The 20,195-nt window shown below is 46.7% G+C and overlaps 1 protein-coding gene across 3 annotated transcripts; it reads left to right on the top strand.

Annotated features, from left to right (window-relative positions):
* Positions 1–279: 279 nt before the first annotated feature.
* GTPBP1 (GTP binding protein 1) lies at positions 280–19,816 on the top strand. 3 transcript variants are annotated; one of them, XM_027879414.1, is made up of 14 exons: positions 1,555–1,898; positions 3,102–3,867; positions 5,914–6,025; positions 8,485–8,665; positions 9,669–10,017; positions 10,460–10,583; positions 12,510–12,624; positions 13,085–13,229; positions 13,372–13,554; positions 14,371–14,506; positions 15,039–15,217; positions 15,717–15,914; positions 17,041–17,082; positions 17,517–19,816. In XM_027879414.1, exons 3-14 carry the CDS (start codon positions 5,920–5,922, stop codon positions 17,607–17,609), a joined length of 1,851 nt encoding a protein of 616 aa, XP_027735215.1. In that variant the 5' UTR covers positions 1,555–1,898; positions 3,102–3,867; positions 5,914–5,919; the 3' UTR covers positions 17,610–19,816. The 3 variants fall into 3 exon arrangements, with proteins under 3 accessions (XP_027735213.1, XP_027735214.1, XP_027735215.1); XM_027879412.1 differs by lacking the exons at positions 1,555–1,898; positions 3,102–3,867 and adding an exon at positions 280–500; XM_027879413.1 differs by lacking the exons at positions 1,555–1,898; positions 3,102–3,867; positions 17,041–17,082 and adding an exon at positions 280–500.
* The last annotated feature ends 379 nt before the right edge of the window (positions 19,817–20,195 follow it).

Here is a 20,195-nt window from a genome sequence, read left to right as displayed (position 1 = left end):
GTGTGTCTGTGTGTGTGTGTCTGTGTGTGTGTGTATGTGTGTCTGTGTGTCTGTGTGCGTGAGTGGGTGTGTGTGTGTGTGTCTGTGTGTGCGCGCAGCAAACAAGCCGAGCTGGCACTGCTGCTCCCATTGGCTTCGCGCGCTTCGCGGGGGCGTGGCCTCGCCTCACGACTAACCAGGGCCCCGCCCGCCGCCGCCATGGCAACATGCAAATCGCGCCGCTCGGCCTTCGGTCATTGGCGGGCGCCGCCTTGGCGGGCCGGGGGCGGGGCCGGGGCGGGGGAGCGGAGGGCCGGGCAGGGAAGATGGCGGCGGCGGAGCGGAGCCGATCCCCGGTTCCCGGGGGCTCCCCGGTGCCGGCCTGTATGTTCGCCCCGGAGCCCGGCTCCCCGGGCGGACGGCCTCGCGTGGCAGCGGCCGCCTGCCCCCTCCGCGCCGCCTTCGACGGCGAGGACGGCGAGGCGCTCAACGGCGAGCCCGAGATCGACCTCACCAGCAAGGTAGGCCCGACGGGGGGGCGGGCGGCGGCGAGCGCCATCACCCCGCCGGGCCCCCGCTGCCCTCCTCCCCCGCGGCCCCCGAGCCTCGGAGGGCTGCTCCCCCAACCTTTCCGCTGGCCGCACGTCAGGAGAGCGAGGGGCTGGGGCCTGACTGGCTCCGCCGGAGCGAGAGGCTCCCCCGAGGACTCCCCCTGCCCCGGCATCGCCCGGGCGAGCGGCAGAGCCCTCGATGCCTGTGGAGGCGGCCGGGAGAAGCGCAGTAAAGTTGTGCCGTGCCCCGGCCGGGACAGGAGGCTACTGGCAGGCTGCTCCGCCCGGCGCCTTCCCCGCCTCGGCAACCCGGGGGCATCACCGGCCCGAGGCCGGTGCAGCATCTTAGGCGAGCGCGGGTTTTGGAGCTGACAGCTGCTGCAACGACCCGCTGACGTTTTCCCTCCGCGCTGGTGCTCTGTAGTTATCTCTGCTGCCAGTTGCACTAGTTCCTGGGGCTTTCTGCGCAATCTTAAAAAAAGGTCAGAGCTTGTAACTTTTGAGCCCAAGTGCTCATTGACAGGAGTGCCTGGCTCTTGCATACAGGGTTAAGTTCAACACAAAAACGTTGGTTCACCTTGTGCAGTTCCTTTCTAGGGTCCCAGGGACAGAACTGTATGATGGTCTTATTTTTATCAGAACCAGTTTTCACTTTCATCTTGCAGGAAGGTACACTGTAGTAATACATGCGTGCTAGAGCCTACCACAGACTACATTAGCTGCCTTTAGACACTGTCTCTTGTTTTTTTCCCAGCTGGCCGATCTTTTTAACTATATACCTTTTGCTGCTATGGGTTTGATGTACTGTGGTGCTGTCTCCCACATTAAAGTCTCCTGAAAGCTTGGTTTTGTCCACTTGTAATTATGTGACCCAGAAGTCAGCATAGCTGGTGTTTCCTCCTAATTTTCTACCATGCCTCCTCTTCGTGCTTTCAACTGAAGTTGTTCCAAAGTCCTGAACTTTCTCACTCTCTATGCACAGGAAAGTGGAGAGAGAGGAATTGTGGTGTGTGTGGACATATTTTATAATGTGAGACTGTTTTAAAACAAATGTTATGAAGATGTCATAAGATAGTAAAGAACAGAAGTCAAGCCTGCAGTATCTATTAAGCCACCTGTTCACACCTTAATGAGCTGGACAAGATTTTTATACAGGATGCCAATATTGATCTGTGCTTTGTCTTGGATGTGACTGATGTGGAAGAGGGCCAAGGAGGATGCCGAGGACTGCATCACTGATTCTTGACAGCCAGGAACCTGACCAAAACACTATCAAAGAGAGAAGAATGCTTTTCTCCCACGAACTCCATTTGTGGTGTCAATCCGTCTTCCATTATTAGAAATCTGCAGGCTCTGTGGAGGTGGTAGGTAAGCTTTTTTTTTTTTACCTTTTTTTTTTTTGACCTTATTATTATTTGCTTTTCCATTCAGCATTGTGCACCTACTTTCTTTTTCCTGGACCTTTCATTCATTCTCATCTTGTATGAGAGCTAAAAATGTGAGCTCTGCTCTCTCTCTCCAAGTTAGTCTCCCACTGTGTACTCAAAACAGCAATCCCATATGGTGAGAATGCAGTAGCTAACATCTACCCCCTGATCACCCTCTTCTGTTCTGTCTTCCCAGCTGAATTGCTCCACTCCAATCTATGCTTAAAATGGGAACTCCCACTGCAGTCAGTTTGTTGCTAATTACTACTGTCCTGGTCTGACCCACCCCCTGGCTGTTACATACTTGTTTCCCAGTCCCCTCCCAGTGCATTCACTGTAAGGGGAACTCTTTTTAGAGAGGATCGCTGGGATTCAGTTATCAAGTGCTCCTTGTCAGCTGGTCAAGCAAACAGTTCCGTTAATCAGCACAAATTCATTGTTGTGTTGATCTTAATGGGTGTTTGTTTTCCTATCAGTGCCAATACACTGCAGCAGTAATCAACTTCTAGGTCAAAAACCAAATCACACGACTGTTAGTGCAACTCATACTTCTATTAGATCTACATTGACAATAGAGCATTAATAGCACTTGAACTGTGTATGTCCACAGGGAATAGAAATCAGAATATGACATTACAGAAGGTGCCGTTTCCCTGACCTCCTGATGGCTGGTAGTGGCCTTCCAGCCGTGCAAAATGTCAGGCTCTCTTTTTCCAATAAAGAGCAGCACTACCTACCGCATAGTATTTGGTTTGCCCTCAATATTTATATTTTGTCTGCTTTATGGATATAGGATGCTTTTTGTAAGGACTGCCTGTATTAGTGCTGTGATAACCCAAGCTCCATCCTGCTGGTCTCTTGAAATTGCTGTTAGTTAATACTATGGCCTCTTGCTTGCTGTTTGGCAGTGCGGAATGGCACAGTCCAATCTGTTCCCCAGGAGTAAGCTCAGGCAACTGTAGCTGTTACCCACCTCTGGTGTGTGTTAATCCCAAAAGCGATCAGAGGAAAGGTGGGTAAAGCCACCTCTCCCCAGAGATAGGGAAGGGACTTTAGAGACTGGCACCTCAAACTTGTGAGATATGTTTGCTTCTGCTGTCTTAAGAATAAAACAATAACTGATTGTTACTTTTTTGCCCTGTAGGAAATCTGAGGTTTACTAGATCCGCATGGCTTCTACTGATAACTGCTCAGTGCCTGGCGAAGTGGAAGGAACAAAACAGAACATTTTTGACTTTGTGAAAATCCCTGAAACACACCAATATGTAGTGCAAGCATGGAGGGGGTTGCTCAAAGGTGAAAAGCAAAAAAAGCAGAGGGGCCAAAATGGAGGACCTCTCTCCGACCAAGAAGATGACAAAGACCAGACTCTCTCTGCCTAGGAAGCTAAAGAGACCTTCAAAACAGCACATCAAGTCTTGCAGTGGCCCAGGAAACTGCAGAGCTGGCTGAGGCTGTGGCTGCAGAAGGAGCTAGAGATACTGAACAGCATGGAAAGGTGTGATCCATGAAAGCTGCTATTTGATCTACACCTACTTCTCCTGATGTTCCACTATGTCATATCAACCATAAGCTTCATGGGCCCCAGAGTAACCTTTGAAGGCAGTCTACCAACGGAACACCCTTTAGCAGCACCTCTGCATGGCAGTGAAAGCAGCAGGGTGGGAGAACAGTATTTTGTACATGGGCTGGTATTGTTTGGGCCCTCCAGCCCTCCTGCCTGGCAACATGAAGAAAGGGTACAACAAGCTGCTCAGCTGAAATGTCCCTTGGTAGTTGTTACACACCCTGCCTGCTCACACTGTTGAAGCCTTGAACTAAGAGAAAAATTAAACTGGTGATGAGACTTGAAGACACTGAAGTTAGTGTGCCTCTGCATTGGTGGCCCCTATTATTCTATTGACCTTTATTTGTGTGACAGCCTATTTAATAGATCTTTCTGAGTCCCTGACCTGTGCTGTGAGCCTGTCTGCTCTGCTTCCAGGAACTCCTGAATGTACTTGCAAAGCAAAACAAACCCTAGACATTAACGCACAGCCTTCTGTTCTGCCTGGATCAAGCCTCTGAACAGTTGCTGATTTCCCTCTCAATAAATTTACATCCTGTGGTTTCCTGCAAGAAGAAAACAAAACTGAAAGAAAAACTAATAAAGGCAAAATTCAATTTATTTGTAGCATGAAATAGAAAGACTGTGTGGCCTTCCAGATCAGAGTGCTTTAGTACCCTTTGCGGACATGCCAAGTAGTTAAAAGGCTTAGGTAGGGCATGTGTCCAAAAGGGGCACGTGAAGGTGATTGTCTCTCTTGTAGCTGTGTGGCCCTTGCAGACACATCCATGCTCTGCTGGACCCTTACCATCTGAAAAAAGTGTTGCTTTGGCTGCCTTAAACCTTCTAACCAGCACCTGCTGTCTGTGCTTCAGTTTCCCATATGCTGCTTAAGTGTTGTTTGTGGGGTTTTGGGGTTCCCTTACACTCTAGGTTTCCAGTGAAGGCCTCTATCAACTATGTAGTGGTAGTAGTAATAGTGTTAGTAAAGGTGGTTCCTCCCTGAATACACACTGTATTAGCTGTGCTAATAAGTCAGACCGTGTTACAGAATGTTGGGCAGACTTGAAGATGATACTCTGAACTGCGGTAAACCGTGTGTTTTAGGCAAACTTAGCATGGATTTTAGGCTGACCTTAGGGTGTAGCCAAGGGAAGTACATCTTAGGATGTGATTTTGGAACGTGTGTGTAGGGACAGCTGTTGGAAGCATGGATGTCATTTAGTGTTGCAGCGTGGCACTTGTGGGCCTACCCATAGGACTGTTGGTGTGTGACAGCCCTTACAACTCTTACTAAAAGTGCCTTTGAACAGAAAGGCATATCTCAATCGCAGCAGCAATTGAGCCACTGTACCAGGATGCTCGGCCACCAACAGATCTGTAACCATGGAAGCATCCAGAGGGGAAGTAGCCTGGGTGATGTGAGGTCTCCTTGGTCTGTCACTGCCATGCCACCACTGTGGCCACTCTGTGCCAGTGTCCTCAGCTTACTGCGTGAGCAATATGGGTTTTTGCCAGAAGTGGTGCTACACCATTCTGTTCTAAGAAAAATCATTCCTGAAGCACTGTCTCGTTGGCCTCATTTTCTTCTTTGTTTCTGTCTTATTTTTTCATTCTCTTGATGCCTCTGCAGGGAAGGGCAAAGGAAGTTGTGGTTATTGCAATAGCTGCAGTCAAAGCTTGTTGGTAGCACAACTGCTGACTTGCAAAACTGCAGCTCTCCACTGGTGAAACCTGCAGATGTGCTTGTGCAAACTGCTTTGTATGTCTGTCCCTCAGCACTGTTGTGTAAAGTAGCTAAAATTCTCTTCGGAGTTTGAAAATAATGCTTATTGAGGTTCTCTTCATTCCCTCTGCCCCCTCAGAAAACAAAAGGGGAAATTAAATATGTGAAAGACTTCTGAGATGTTCTAGATTTTAGTGCCTTGGTGTGCTCTGCAGTGATACCTGGCTGGCTTCCTCTGTCTGTCCCATCATGTTCTGGGGGAGCAGCAGCACTCTGTGCAGCAGCGACTGTGGAGTATCCAGCTAAGGAATTTCTGTGGAGAAAATATCTCCTCCCCTTTCTGTTTTCCTTGCATGGAAACATACTGGAGTGTTCATTTAAATGTGGCTTTTAAACATTGGTTACATCAAAATGAGATGCTTGGTATTCTTACTTGCTTTGAAGTGTATCTTGCAGCATGAATGAACTCTGAGCTCAGACAAACAACCTTGTGTAGTGTCACAAGGAAATAGCTGACAGCAAAACTAGTTTGAAAGCAAAACAAAGCAAATCCACCAGAAAGCAGTCCTGGAAAAAGAGCCCTTCTCTTTCAATAAAGCACATGGATTGATTGTCCTTGTAACTGAAGCTGGGTTTGAAATTGTTAGCTTGGCATCTGCAAATGGATATTTAATCTTTTTCCAGCTGGTGATGGTGAGTCCGACTTCAGAGCAGTATGACAGTTTGCTCCAGCAGATGTCAGAGAGGATTGATGAGGGATGTGGGGAGACCATCTATGTCATTGGGCAAGGATCAGGTGAGTATAGCTTCTTCAGGAAAACAAGAAAAATCATCGAAATTATAAGAAAAACCTAGTTTATCTAACTGCTGTTGAAGGTAATGCTTCCTTTTCCAGAATAATTTGGAAACCACTATAAAGTATGGCAGAATATGTGCGACAGATTCTTTTCTTTTTTTTCTGCCAGCAGCTGTCTTATGTAGCAGAGCTAAACATATTTTTTGTATAAAATCATACAAGTTCTTTTTTGGAAATAAGGCGTGTCTTGTCTTGAGCACACCAGGAAAAGACGAAGGGTCTAAAAGCACAGTAACAGTTTTAGTACAGATGTCCTTAAGTGTGTACGAAGATCTCGTTCTATCTGGTTTTGTTCACTGCTCCATTGGAAATAACATATTTTCACCCCACAGGAATGTATTAGAGATACTTCAGATAGCCAAAATATATACTGCTGACTTTCTCTGTTAGCCTGTAGTACATAGTCTGTACTATGGAGGGGAAGGTTTTCCTTTTCTCAGCATGAGACCTTTATTGCCACAATAATTTGTGTGTCACCACAGTCATTTGTCTTTGCAGATTCTAGCAGTTAGCACAGACTACCTTTTTGTTCTTTTTGACAATTTGAATATTTTCATCTGATGCTGGTAAAATAATACTGAATGTGGCCTTGCTTTGAAATGAAAGTTTCTTTTCTGAACGTAAAATAATTGGCTATCATAAGGTGTTTCAAATATACTAGATACATGCTGGATATATACGAGGTTGTCATGATCAACCATTCACTGTGTTTGAGGAAGAATACAGAACTCTGGTGGTGGGTACCAGGGTTGGCTGAGAATATGGAAGGAGAGAGCTGTGTTACCTCAGAACTGTGTCTTTTTGGGTTTTCTTAGAGTCTTGAGAAGAGGCCAACATAGAAGAGAAGCCAGAATTAGATGGCCATGCAGCCAATAAATATCACAGGCATAATTCTCTCGCCTCCTGGCAAGCTTCCCATATGTAGTCTGATTTGTTGGTGTTTGGGATAACCACATCTGCAGTGGAGATTTAGCTTATCAGGCTAGTACCCAATTTTTCTTCTAGGATACCTTGTGAGGGTGTTAACTGGTGGTTGTTGTGATGAGGCACTTAGAAGTAGGCATTTGTTTCTTAAAATATGAGCTTAAACTTCTGACTTCATTTTGGGTTGCTGCATAGTCAAGGAAGGTGGGGATATATAACAGAGAAAGAATCTTGGTATCCCTGCCACTGTCTCTCCTTCTAATTCACTTTGAGCTCCTATGATTTTGATCATCCCAGATAACCAAGTTGGCAGACTGAGAAGTGAATAAAGACTGCCAGGAAGCTCACTGCTTCACCAGTGGCAACTCTTCCATTTCTCCCTTGGCTCTTACCCTCTCTTGTCCCCTACTTCGTATTCCCCTTCTATGACCCAAAACTCCAGCCATGAGGCTTTTTGTTTTCCTCACCATCTCAACAGCTTCTCAGCCAGCTTATGAGCTAGGTTGGAAATCACCCGGTAACTGCTAGTTTCAGAGCTGGTAGTAGTTAAAATGCTGATTAGTTTGTGCAAACTGCAGTTACTGCTTACCAGGTGATGAGTCAGCTGTGCATATGAACACGCACACACCCAATAGCTTTGGTTGTTCAGGTGCAGTGTGGCCCTCCACCTCTGTTTGTTGTTTTGTGGGGTTTTTTTACCCACAGAGGAGATTCTGGCCTGAAATCCGTGTACCTTCACAACATCTGGGTTAGGAGAGAGGCTGTGGTGGCCTTGACATTGTCTAGAGAGTGGCCACTGGCTTGCTCAGACTGTTGGCTCTTTGCTTGGGTGAGCTGTTCAGAGGAAGCACTACCTCCTTGGTTTTTTCTGGTCCCATGTGCTGTCAGCATTTTTTTCAAGTACCAGGATGAAGGCAGTGAGACATGCCAAAAACATTGTTTTAACTGGAGTATGTGGGGGCTGAAGAAATTGCTGTGCCGGCCAGACTTGCAGAAAGTGTTTACTTGGGGTGTGGTTTTATAAAACAAGCTGATTGTTAACATTTGTCCCACATCCCCTGGTTAATTGTGGTGATATTTCAGTCAGAGCTTTCATTTTGTTAATGCTTTACCCTTTATTGAAACGCGAGAGGAGCTATTACATCTGACTGAAGGACACAAAGTACCTTCAGCATGTGAAGTAAGGGAATTAGACAAAAATGTGTCTGTCTTGCCAATCCATAAGTACTTGCTTGTAAAAATTGTGAAAACTCCTCTAGATGAAAGGTGGTGCTTTTCTAGCGTCTTTTAAGACTCAGAGTGAAGACCATCTCTTTTAATTTTGAGTAAAGGATGCTTGTTCCGTGTACGTGGCTGACATCTCCAGTCCACATATAAATCCCGACCTGTGTGAAGGTCCCAGGCAGGATGATGTTGCTGCTGGCTGTTGCGAGGTGGTGCTCACTGACTCTTCTTTCTCCTCACCACCACGCTAGATGGGACTGAATATGGTCTGAGCGAGGCAGACATGGAAGCGTCCTATGCCACATTGAAGAGCATGGCAGAGCAGATCGAGGCAGACGTGATCCTCCTGCGGGAGCACCAGGAGGCAGGGGGCAAGGTGCGCGACTACCTCGTTCGAAAACGCGTGGGTGACAACGACTTCCTGGAGGTCAGGTGAGGAGCCAGGTGGAGCCAGGGTTAGTCAGCAGCTCAGCTGCATTTTTACTGTGTGAGCAGTCCGTGATGCTGAGCCAGCAGTGCCAGTTCGAGTCTGGGTGTTGTAGCTACCCAACAAAAGGAATTGAGCCTGACCACTCCTTGCTAATGAAATTGCCTTTCTGTTGTTGCAGTCTCTTTTGTGAACAAACGGTTGGTGAAGATTTGCCTGTGTTTAGCAGAGGGCTGTTGCTGTCTGGGTGAGGGAGTCACGTGCACGTGTCAGTATGCATGTGCATATATGCACACTGCTGGAACACAATGCTGTTGACTAAGGATTCAGTTCTGTTCCAAGACTGTGATGATCCAAGTCACCTTTTAATGGACGTATACTAGCTTATGTAACATGACTTGAGGGTCTACCCATACCTGGATGGAGTGGCTTTCCAACATTTGCCAACAGCCATAATAGCCACCTTGATCAAAGAAACAGCTTGCTCTAGGAGATGGTTTTCTCCTAAAACATTTCATTGTTATTTGAGTTTTTCCTTTTCTGGGAACAACAGTTTCAATTTTTGTGCTCTACTTAGCACTTGGTGCTATTGCAACATGAGGAATGTCAGAGAGGCAGAGATATTCTAGACTGGGTTGGGATTTAGTCTTCCTTTTGAATCGCCACAGTGTATATGTTGGATTGCAGAGACAAGTAGTTGGAAGAGAGACACTCTGTGTGGCATCAGGCAGTGTCAGGTTCAGCTGACTATGTGCTGGACACCAGTGACATCTTTCCACAGTCTTTTGCATCCCAGTCCCCACAGTTTGTGATCTCCGCTGTTAATAAATAACTGTAAAAGAATCTCTGCTCTGCTTGTGAAGGCCTAACATTTTTTAATCTCTGTTTAAAGGATAGGGAGAAAAAAACAGTTATTCGCAGGAGCAGTGATGTTTGGGGTTTTTTGCTTGCTTGTTTGTTTCCTCAGGTATTGTATTTTACCAGGTTTCTTTTTCCTTTCCCCTCCAGGGTAGCGGTGGTTGGCAATGTGGACGCAGGAAAGAGCACGTTGCTGGGTGTCTTGACTCACGGCGAGCTAGACAATGGCCGAGGCTTTGCTCGGCAAAAGCTCTTCCGCCACAAGCACGAGATTGAGTCAGGCCGCACCAGCAGCGTGGGCAATGACATCCTGGGCTTCGACAGCGAGGGCAACGTGGTGAACAAACCCGACAGCCACGGTGGCAGCTTGGAATGGACAAAGATCTGTGAGAAATCCACCAAGGTCATTACTTTCATTGACCTGGCTGGTCATGAAAAGTACCTGAAAACCACCGTCTTTGGCATGACTGGCCACTTACCTGATTTCTGCATGCTTATGGTAGGTAGCAAAAAAGATGTACCGTACCAGCTGGAGTGGGGCTGTTCACAGCTTTAACAGCCTCGACTTCTTTCCTATTGCAAAATCCTTGTGGGGTTATGGAGGGAGGCAGCATCTCGCATTGCTGGGGAGCAGAAGCCTCTGTGGGTATCTCTCCAGGACTCTCAGGCAAGTGCCACAAAGTGTCAGTCCCAGACAGTCCCAAGGTTTGTGATTCTTGAAAATGGAAAGATTTCTAAATTCTAGAAAACCTTGTTAAAAACTGAGAGAAATGAGTCCTTTGCCAGCGTCCAACAGCATTTGAGATGAGCTGAAATTGCTCATACAGTCACAGTGTACATCTACAACCTAATCACAGTCTACTGCACATCTGGCACAAGGTCTTCTCTGTAACCCAGCAGGAGGAACATTTACATCCCTGTGTCTTATATCCCTGGTGTAGGTTGGCAGTAACGCTGGGATTGTTGGCATGACCAAGGAGCACTTGGGCCTGGCGCTTGCGCTTAATGTTCCCGTCTTTGTTGTAGTGACCAAGATTGACATGTGCCCAGCCAACATCCTGCAAGGTGAGTCCTCTAGGCTCTCTCTAGGGCTGTTTCTTACCTCTGTATGTGCTGCTGTCCTCTGCTTGGGTTCAGGAATTACTGCTGGAGGAAAGCTCCTTTATCTGATTTTGACTGCATACTAAACACCTTCCAGCAATCTATCCTTTTTCCCTTGCGCTTTTGCAGGTGCTTCACTTGGAGTCACCATGTCAAAAATACCCATACTGGGGGACTCAGCTGGGCAACCTGAAACTGTTTCCTACACTAAGAGGAGCAGCATACAGTTGGGGTTGGGGCTTTGCTTTCTCTCTGGGTATTTAAACCTGGAGAAAAAGTCTGGAAGTTCTTTTGGAAGCTGCTCTCCTCCTTGCCCATAGTTTGAGTGTGATCTGACACTGTGACCGGACTTGTTCTCCGGCAGCTGTTAGCGAAGGGGCAGCTGCTTGTTACATCCTGCTCACCTGGGCACTTCTTAGGTATGCTGGTGTAACTTCAGCAGCTCCTTCCTCTGTCTGAACAACCAACACTTAATAAATCGTGGTTTGAAGCTGCTGTATGTGTGAGCTATGGTAGCAGAATGAGAGACAGGACTAGACACAGGCAGGGATGGCAATGAATAGTAGGGGCTAGTGGTTTTTTTTTTCTCAGCAGCAGTTAAAGCAGCACCTCTAACCTCAGCAGTGACCCATTAACCCATGTTTGGCATTTTTTCAGGCAGTGACCAACTCTCACCTTTGAAATTCTCTTTAAGCATTTCTTACACCTCACAGGAATGTTCTTTAGTTAATTGGAAGAATGTTTTTGTTTTTTCGATAACCAGTCCTAAGAATCAGGCAAGTGAATGCTCCCAGTACTGAGTTCATTACTGTAAAAATCCCAAATATGTTTCAGGCAAATAGAAGCATGTGAACAGAAGATAATCTAAATATCTCTATAGTAGTTATTTGGCAAATAAATGTAAGGCTGGATATAAGATAATAACTGAGAAGGAAGAAGAACATTTGCCTCCGTGTGAGAAGAGCTGATCCTGGGAGAAGCCACTCCTGTGACATGCTATGTTTAAAGTAAAGACACAAGATTTGACTCAAGTGTATCTGTGAAGAGCAGATGGCATGATTAGATGTTTGTGTTTCTATATCCAAAACATTACTTTCCCATAGGCAAGCATTTGTTCACAAAAACCTATCTAGTTGGATGACAATTATAGAATATAAATTATTTGCTCTTTTAAGTCCTTACTACCCTTTTTTGTTTTTTTTCCTCATTTATTGTAAGACACTTTGCAGGAGGCTGATGCCACTGCACCAGGTAATGCCCCTGCTGGCTCATAGATACAAGGCTTAGAAAATACTTGAAAATGAGGCAAAAGATGAAAGTTGGGAGCCATGAGATTTGTCCCAAAACAGTGATTTCCAAATCTGGTCCACCTGCACTGTTCTAGTCTGTAATGGTCATCTTTACCTCTTTCATGCTTCTCCAACCTCCTAGAGCAAGCTGACTTCCAGGAAAAATGTATTGAGGTGTGTTTGGTCAAAATTGATTTCTGAATCACATGTTCTCAAATATTTCTGTTCCTGAGTCCTGATGGTTTTCATTTAATTCAATATGAAAAATCCTTTATAGGAAGAGGAAATACCTTGTAACTGCTTAAAGCTACTAATAGACAGCTATAAAATGTCTACTTCACAGCATTGCACTTGCAGATGCAAACTTGTCTGTCTGTTCGTGTATGGTGTCGCTTGGCAGCAGGCTAGCTGGCATGAAATGGAAGATGGAATGGCTCCTAAGTCCTACCTGGGCTGCAGCAAACTCATAGTCTCACCTTTAGCCATCTTCTCCTGTCTATTTGTGGCCAGAGCACCCGTCTCCCTTCAGGGAGAGACCCCACAAAAGTGATTTGTAAAGACGGGAGATGCTGCCCTAACAATATTCATTTCACCCTTTAAGAAACCCTGAAGCTGTTACAGCGACTGCTGAAGTCCCCAGGGTGCAGGAAGATTCCCGTGCTGGTTCAGAGCAAGGATGATGTCATTGTAACAGCCTCCAACTTCAGCTCAGAGAGGTAACGGGAGTAGAGGAGAATCATTTCTCTTTCAATCCTATTTGGAGACTGGGTGAGGAGATTCAGAAAGAGAGTCCCATTGTCTAGATGTGTGAAGGTTGCATCTGCCATGTGGTGTGTTGATTCCATAAGAGTGTGTTGATTTTGAGGTTGACCTGCTTGTGTTCCCCTCTCTGAAACAGAAATGAGAGGCTGCTTCTGGGCAGTCTGCAGAAGACAGCAGGGCATTCGGCTTCCTTCAGTCCTGGAACCTTACACATTATTCCAAATGTCATTAGAAGGCAGAGGCAATGTTGCAGGTGTTCAAACATGGGGTGTTGTGCATCTGACTGCTTGCCAGGCTCTCCCTTCCTAGCACTGTGTTTTGAATTCAAGTCCCAAGATTTTGGATGTCTCCCTACATGTGGAAACCTGGGTAGGAAGGTGAACTAACTCCATTTTCATCAATTTTCCTTTACAGGATGTGTCCAATTTTCCAGATTTCAAATGTTACTGGGGAGAACCTAGATTTGCTGAAGATGTTTCTTAATCTCTTGTCTCCGCGGACCAGTTACAGGGAAGAAGAGCCAGCAGAATTCCAGATAGACGATACTTACTCTGTGCCGGTAAGGGGCCTGGTTTTTGGAGGAATGTTCTGTTCCCTCTTTCAGGTTGAAGAAGGTATTTTCTCTAGAGAGGGGAGTTCTAGAGCTATTCTGTCAGCCTGCCTGAGTAACCCCAATTACTGTTTTTACTCCTTTGGCATAGGGCGTAGGAACAGTTGTCTCTGGGACGACACTGAGAGGCCTCATCAAGCTAAATGACACCCTTCTGCTGGGGCCAGATCCCCTTGGCAACTTCCTACCTATTGCTGTCAAGTCCATCCACCGCAAGAGAATGCCTGTCAAAGAAGTGCGAGGAGGCCAGACTGCCTCCTTTGCTTTGAAGAAGGTGAGATGATCTTCTCTAGACCCCCACGAAAGGAACCACTCTATAATTTTCAAGTGTTCTCAGAGATCAGCTACAATAAGACTGTTTCTACAAACCTCAGCTGCCTCATTTTGCAGTGGAATAAAATCCCATAGAACTTCTGTGAATTCTACATCCTGGTTGTTCCTCCTGAGAGCTGCCAGGCCATAGCAGTGCCCCTAGGCAATGACAAATAGTGTTGGAGATATCTAACAAAGTGAAAGTACTGCAAGACAAGTCTCCTTTTGTGCTGGAACTTCATTAATATCCTGAGTATTATATTTACACTATTCCTCTTGGCTTGTAAGACCAACTGCGTGATTTGGGATTTAAAAATAAGCAAAAACTTGATGAAATTCCCCTTCCAAAAAGGTTTCTGTCAATAGAAGCTCCAGTTATTTTAAGGGGATATAGTTTAAACTACACCATACTTCATGTGTTCAGGCTTATCATGTTGTGTTAACAGACGTCGTGATTTTAGAGAGATGATCTGCTTGGGTAATGTGTAACCAGAATGTATGTTTTGCTTTTAAAGGAGCAGTGAGGTATGTGTGTCAGTGTCCACCATTCCCAGCACTCTAACTAAAGCTGCCTTAGAAACTTCAGCTGAACTTGATTTTCACAACCTTTACATAACATCATATACATAACATACTGCTTAACAGCTCTTGCTTTGCCTTTTGGCAAGTGTGAGATATCTGTGAAATCTCTTAGGACCCTTCTGGATGCAGTCAGCCGGAGAAGTAAATTTCTTCCCTGGAGAATCATGCTGAGTTTTTTTGTGTCTCTGCTTTCCAGATCAAGCGCTCTTCCATCCGGAAGGGCATGGTAATGGTGTCACCCCGCCTGAATCCACAAGCATCGTGGGAGTTTGAAGCAGAGATTCTGGTGCTCCATCACCCCACCACCATCAGCCCACGATATCAGGCCATGGGTACGTGCCTCAGTGTTGTCTCGTCTTTGTTTCCCAGTGGTAGCAGTTGGTATCAGCTATAGCCTGAGATAATTTTGCTCCTGAAGGCTCTGTCAACATGAATATATGCCACAGTTCCTGGTTTTACCTTTCCCAGCAATGTGTGAGAGAGAGGGGAGGGAACTGACAGAGGAGAATGGAGGAGGTAAAAAGGAGATGTGTGCCCTCAAGTGTACTTGGAGCCTGCCTGAGCTGGATCTCCATGGTGCAAAGATTCTTCACCTTCAAATGCTGATGGAAAGATTCATTTTGGGTCCTGCCCTCTAGCTGAGCTGCTTGGTGTGTAGGGTTCTGTTGAGGGTGCTTCAGGACAGGCACCGTTCGAAGGCAGCTGTTCTAGATCATAGTGTTTTCATTTTGAGGGCCGAACAAAGGCAGCTGTGTAACTCGAGTAGTCTTTGCTGCAGGGCCACGAGCTGCCTTCGATGTCTGTCTGGAGCTCGTTCCACTAATGGCACTGGCTGTTGAAAGCCTTTGTGCATTACATTCGCAGTGCATTGTGGCAGCATCCGCCAGACGGCCACGATTCTCAGCATGGACAAGGACTGCCTGCGAACAGGGGACAAAGCCACAGTGCACTTTCGCTTCATCAAAACCCCGGAATACTTGCATATAGACCAGCGGCTGGTCTTCCGTGAAGGCCGCACCAAAGCTGTGGGTACCATCACTAAGGTAAAGGCTGAAGAGTCCAACTTGGTTTTGCCCATTAGCTACTTCTTACACTGAGAAGCCAGCAGGAGAATTTGGGTAGCTCTGGAAAACTGAGGGAAGAGGCTGTCCTTCAGTTACAAACATCAGCCCTGACATGGGTTCTGGATGACCAGTGTGCTTCGTCATGTGGTGGGTCTTTAGCTGGTGTGAGTGAAGGAATGTGAAGGTGGGGGGTAAACCAGGCCTCTGGTTCTTAAGGCTCAGTCTCTTTCAGACATCTTGTAGCTGGTCCCTTTGAGTCATGTTGAGGATGGTGGAGTGGCCTTTTCCTCCTGGTAAGAGTTCTTGAGGGCAGCTCAGAGGCCTAGGTTTCTTTCAATAGCTGCTGCTGGTGCATTCTTCTCGATGGCTATTGGTATAAATTCTCCTGAGGCTTTTTGTTAAAAAGCAGCACTGAACCTTGCCAGATCAGCCTAGCTGTTTTAATGCTGAGTTTGGCCTCTCCCTTTGCAATTTGCAGTTGCTCCAGACCACCAATAACTCGCCAATGAACTCCAAGCCACAGCAGATCAAGATGCAGTCGACCAAGAAGGGAGCTGTTACAAAACGAGAGGATGGTGTTCCCGCCGCTGGGACGGCAGCTGGAGGCCCACCAGCTGGGGACGAGGCCCCCTCAACAGCTGCAGCACCATTGACAGCTACTGCCCTGCAACCATTGGTAAGTGAGGAAAACACCATGTCAGTCCTAGCTGTTTGCATCCTGATTTCCCCCTGCTGGTGGAAAGGCACTCTAAAGCACAAGCATTATGCACTCATACCTTGAACTCTGCTTGGGATTCAATGTGCCGCAGAAACAAATAGAAATATAAGTAGTCTCACAGCAGAAATTATAATTCTCTGATGACTGACCCTATGGCTGACCTTTCAGCACACAGCTGCTGAAGGTCCTAGGACAATTCAGGTTAGACTTTAGGAAATGTCTAGTCAAACCCCTTGCTCCAAGTAGGATTAGCTGTGAGGTCAGACCAGGTTGCTCAGGGTTTTATCCAGTCATGCCTTAAAACCCTCCAAGGGAAGACTGCACAACCTCTCTTCGCAACCTGTTTCAGTACGACTGTGCTCACAGGGAAGATGTGTCTCCATAATACCCAGTAGCTGAACTAGTGAAGCATCAAACAGCCAGTCACAGAATGGGTCTCTGATGTCTGAATGAGGTGTAGAATATCCCTACCCCAGAAAGTTAGAAGCTGAGTATTATTCACAGGTCATCTGCCCTGTCAAAGAGGGTGGATGGAGACATCCAAGGAGAAGGAAAGGCTTCTCTCTTCCTAGAGAAATTTATCCAGGTTTTGTTGGTTAGGACCTCTCAGCTCAGCTTGTTAATGAAGGATACCTAGCCTTTTTGACCTGAAAGGAATGGAAACTCAATTCTAACTGCAGGTTCTGGGAGCTATTTATCAGCTTTATTACTGATAGAAGACAGATCTTCTTCTTTTAGTGTACTTACCTAGTAAGTGAAAGGTTCAGGAACTGACTCTGTCAAGAGACCTGTGGTCAGCGTTCCCCTTTCTTAACTTCCTAACTTCTTAAGTAACTATATTAGTTGCCATTGGTCAAATCTTTAGCCATGCTGGCTGCTGAAAGAGCCCTCTGGCAGGGAGGGGTTCTCTCCCTCTGCATGTGCCTGGGGCTTCGCACCAGTCCTCCATATCCTCCTTGTCTTGTTGTAGCGTCACTGTGGTTCTAAGTGCTCCCAGCTTGCGTTTTGTTTCGTCTCTCCCCCTGAGACTCTTGCTTTTGTTCTTGCTTACCTCTTTCTCTCTCTCCTTGCTGCTTCCACTCAGCCTGCCCTGGATGAAGAGCCCCACATCCGTGAGGGCAATAAGGTATTTGGCTGATTTCAAAAAAGAACAGTGGGTTTGCTGGCCCGAGGTTGGTAACGCAGTCAGATCAGCAAGAGAGCTGTGGTAGGGGGGCGGGGGGCTCTCCTTCCATTCTGCACAAAGTCAAGGGAGCCTGAGGTCTTGATTTCCTGGATGCTGAAGCCCATGGCACCTACTGGCTCTCTTTGGGAGTGAAGCACTCAGAAAATTGGGAAATCAAATCCTTCCCAGCTCGAAAGGCAGAATTTTATGGTGCATCTGTCTCTCCTCCTTCCCTGGTGGTGTGTCTGTCTGCCTTACCTCCTTCCTGCAGTGGTAGGAAGCCAGTCAGTCACAACTGCCCTCCCGCTGTCTGAATGTGTGCATGATCCATCTGAACTCCTGCTGTGTTGATTGAGGGGTCCCTTTGCACTAAAGTCAGTGTTCTTGTTTTTCAGTCAAAAGTCGGAGGAGGAGGCCGGCGACGTGGGGGTCAGCGCCATAAAGTGAAATCTCAGGGAGCCTGTGTGACTCCTGCCAGTGGCTGCTGAATTTCTTATTCCTCCTCTCTCTGAGGAATTCCTCCCCTTCCCTTCATTTCTTATCCAAAAGATCCAGAGCAGCTTAAACCAAAACCCATCCCAGCTGATTGGCTGCAGAAGAATCGTCCCTCCTCCCTGAAGGAAGCGATGGAGAGGAACATAATTTATAAGCTAATGAAGGTGATGAGACACAGAGAACTGAGTAACTGACACCTTCCTCCTCCACCTGTTGACACATTTTTGTACATCATGAGCTTAGTTTTTATTCTTATTAGTTTTTATTATATTTTGTGTGCATGAAGATGAGAGGAGAGTCTGGATAGAACTGCGAAGAGCCAGTTAGTTGCCTCCCTCCTCCCTCACCCCTTTCTGTCCACAGGACTTGCTGCTCTCCCCCTGTTTGCTGTCTCAGATCCAGGGGTTATCAAACGCCTGAAATTTCAGACTTGCAAAGGTTAAAACGCGTTGCTTAGGACGGCTCCATGGGGCACTGTTTCCTCACCACTGTGGCCCTGTGCCAAATATGTTTCTGGATTCCCTCCCTCTTGAACTATTTCTAAGTGGATTTAATTTAACATTGTAGTGACTGAAGTTTGAAGAAGATGGTAAGAAAGTTCTTTAGTTGGAGATCTAAGAGAGAAACAAATTGAAAAGCAATTCTTGATGTTAAATTCAGGGATCCTATGCTAAATATCCTTCTCAAATAATGTTGATAGCACTTAAGATTTTAATTAGCAACAGAGTTAAGTGGGCAGATGTATGCCCATCCTCTTCCCCTTCCCATTGTGCTGCTTTTCCGAGTGTTTGTTCAGTGCACATGGAAGCAAATCTAACCTGCCTCTCAAGGCGGCAGCATCTCAATTGACAGTATTAAGAATATAGTGCAGGAACACTCAGTCCGTCCCTTGAGCCGGAGAAAGCCTTCTCACCTCGACGGACAGAGGTCACAGGTGGCAGTATACCTTTGGAACAGAGACACCAGGCTAACGTGACCTCCCCTTGATTTTTTTACTACAAGATTTTCAAAATCTTTCTTGGAACTCAGTGGCCAAACTTTGCAATGGCAGAGGTAGGATTTGTCTTCTCTCCTCTTGACCAAAGAGGGCAGTGATGAATTGGTACCAAATTTATAGAAGTGCTTTCAGGATTGGAAGTACATAGTAATTCTTGTGACTTTAAATTTCATTGTTTTTTAAGATTGTATTTTATTTTAACGACAAATTCTCGCTTCTCCAGGAAGGCCCTGCAAGGATAGTCTACAAATTACTGTTAGAATGTTTTTTTAACCCTGAGCTGTGCAAGTGATCAATTACCTGCGTATTTTAATCTCCCTTCTAAGCCTGCCTCTTCGCTTGGCTCTGGTGAGGATAGGAATTATGCTCTGCCAGCTTGTGGTGAGCTGTGGGAGTGTGGTAGCATTTTGAGGAGGAGGAGGTGGCATCCTCAGCAAATCATGGCTCTCCCCAGCAGGTGTGGTCAGCCTCGGTTTCTCTGAGGGCTTCCTCCTCCAATGAAGGACTTCTGTTTTAATTAGAGAGACTGTAAAGCTTCTGTCCCTTCTGAGCAGGTTGTTCTTGTTTCTTACTCTGTGGCCCCTGTGTGGAGTTCATTCCAGTTCACCTTGAGATTCAAGGTGAGGCTTTCACACCAACCGAGCGGCAGCAGGATCAGGGGGCACAGCGTGTCTCCCGATGCCAACACCAGCACTCCAAAAGCATTAAGCGGCACGGGAGAGGTGAGAAACATGGTTTGGAGACGAGGGTACTTTGCCTTAGAGACTGCAGTGACTTGAGCATGGGTTGGAGGGGGAGGTCAGACAGTCCTTTTTCCAAGCTATGTGCCTAAATACCAGCACTCTCCTGGCGAGGGAGGAACTATAGGCGGCTACAACACTAATAGCACCCGCATTGTGAGGGGGTGTGAGGTGTGGCTGAGCAGGGCATGAGGGCCTGGTTGGTTTGTCTTCTGGCCCTGTAGCAGCATCAAACTGCATCTGATTTCACTGCCCTCTGCTTCTGAGGGGAGCAGAGAGCTCCAGGCGGTTTTCTCTTTCTCCATTCCTTGTGCTCCAAATGAAGGAGACTGCCGAGACTGAAAGAAGGTTCACTTCAATTTGTGCAAAGGAGGTGGTGTGATCTCTCTTTTGTGACCAGCATTTAAAGATCACTCAGGCTGGTGTGATCTATAAAATAAATTTTAAAAAAGTTTGTTCCAAGTTAAAGTGTCTTGTTGCTTTTTGTCCCTCTGGAAAACCAGGCTGAAAGCCAGACAAAGGAGGTTTGCTTGGCACCGGCCTCCTTTGCTGGCTACAAAACGAGGCTGCGTTCACAGCGACGGCAGGGGAGGGCATGGCATGGCACAAGAGAGCTGCTGCTGAGCCTCTGCACAGCCTTGACAGCTTTTACTCTGAACAAAATTTAGTGCACCTTGGTGGTAGAGTGGTTAAATGAGAACAGCAGTGTGGTGTGAGATGTGTACGAGTGCATGTGGAAAGCAGCTATAGCAAATCATTTGGGGCCATCAGAGAACCTCTGCTGCAGGATGCAGCTTTAGCACAGCACTTGCACTGCCTGCATATTGTGCTCCCTGGGCCCT

The sequence above is a fragment of the Empidonax traillii genome, unplaced genomic scaffold, assembly GCF_003031625.1.
Source record: "Empidonax traillii isolate 1590-97213 ecotype Southwest subspecies unplaced genomic scaffold, ASM303162v1 scaffold55:size2822071, whole genome shotgun sequence".
NCBI lineage: Eukaryota > Metazoa > Chordata > Aves > Passeriformes > Tyrannidae > Empidonax > Empidonax traillii.
Note: the sequence above shows the minus strand (reverse complement) of the source record. Positions and strands in the feature narration are given on the sequence as shown.

Excerpts from the sequence above, each read along its gene's own strand:
- GTPBP1 (XM_027879412.1), top strand. The coding sequence starts at position 306 with ATGGCGGCGGCGGAGCGGAGCCGATCCCCGGTTCCCGGGGGCTCCCCG. Across the intron at positions 10,018-10,459 it reads CTGATTTCTGCATGCTTATG|GTTGGCAGTAACGCTGGGAT; the intron begins GTAGGTAGCAAA and ends TCCCTGGTGTAG. Across the intron at positions 10,584-12,509 it reads CCCAGCCAACATCCTGCAAG|AAACCCTGAAGCTGTTACAG; the intron begins GTGAGTCCTCTA and ends TCACCCTTTAAG.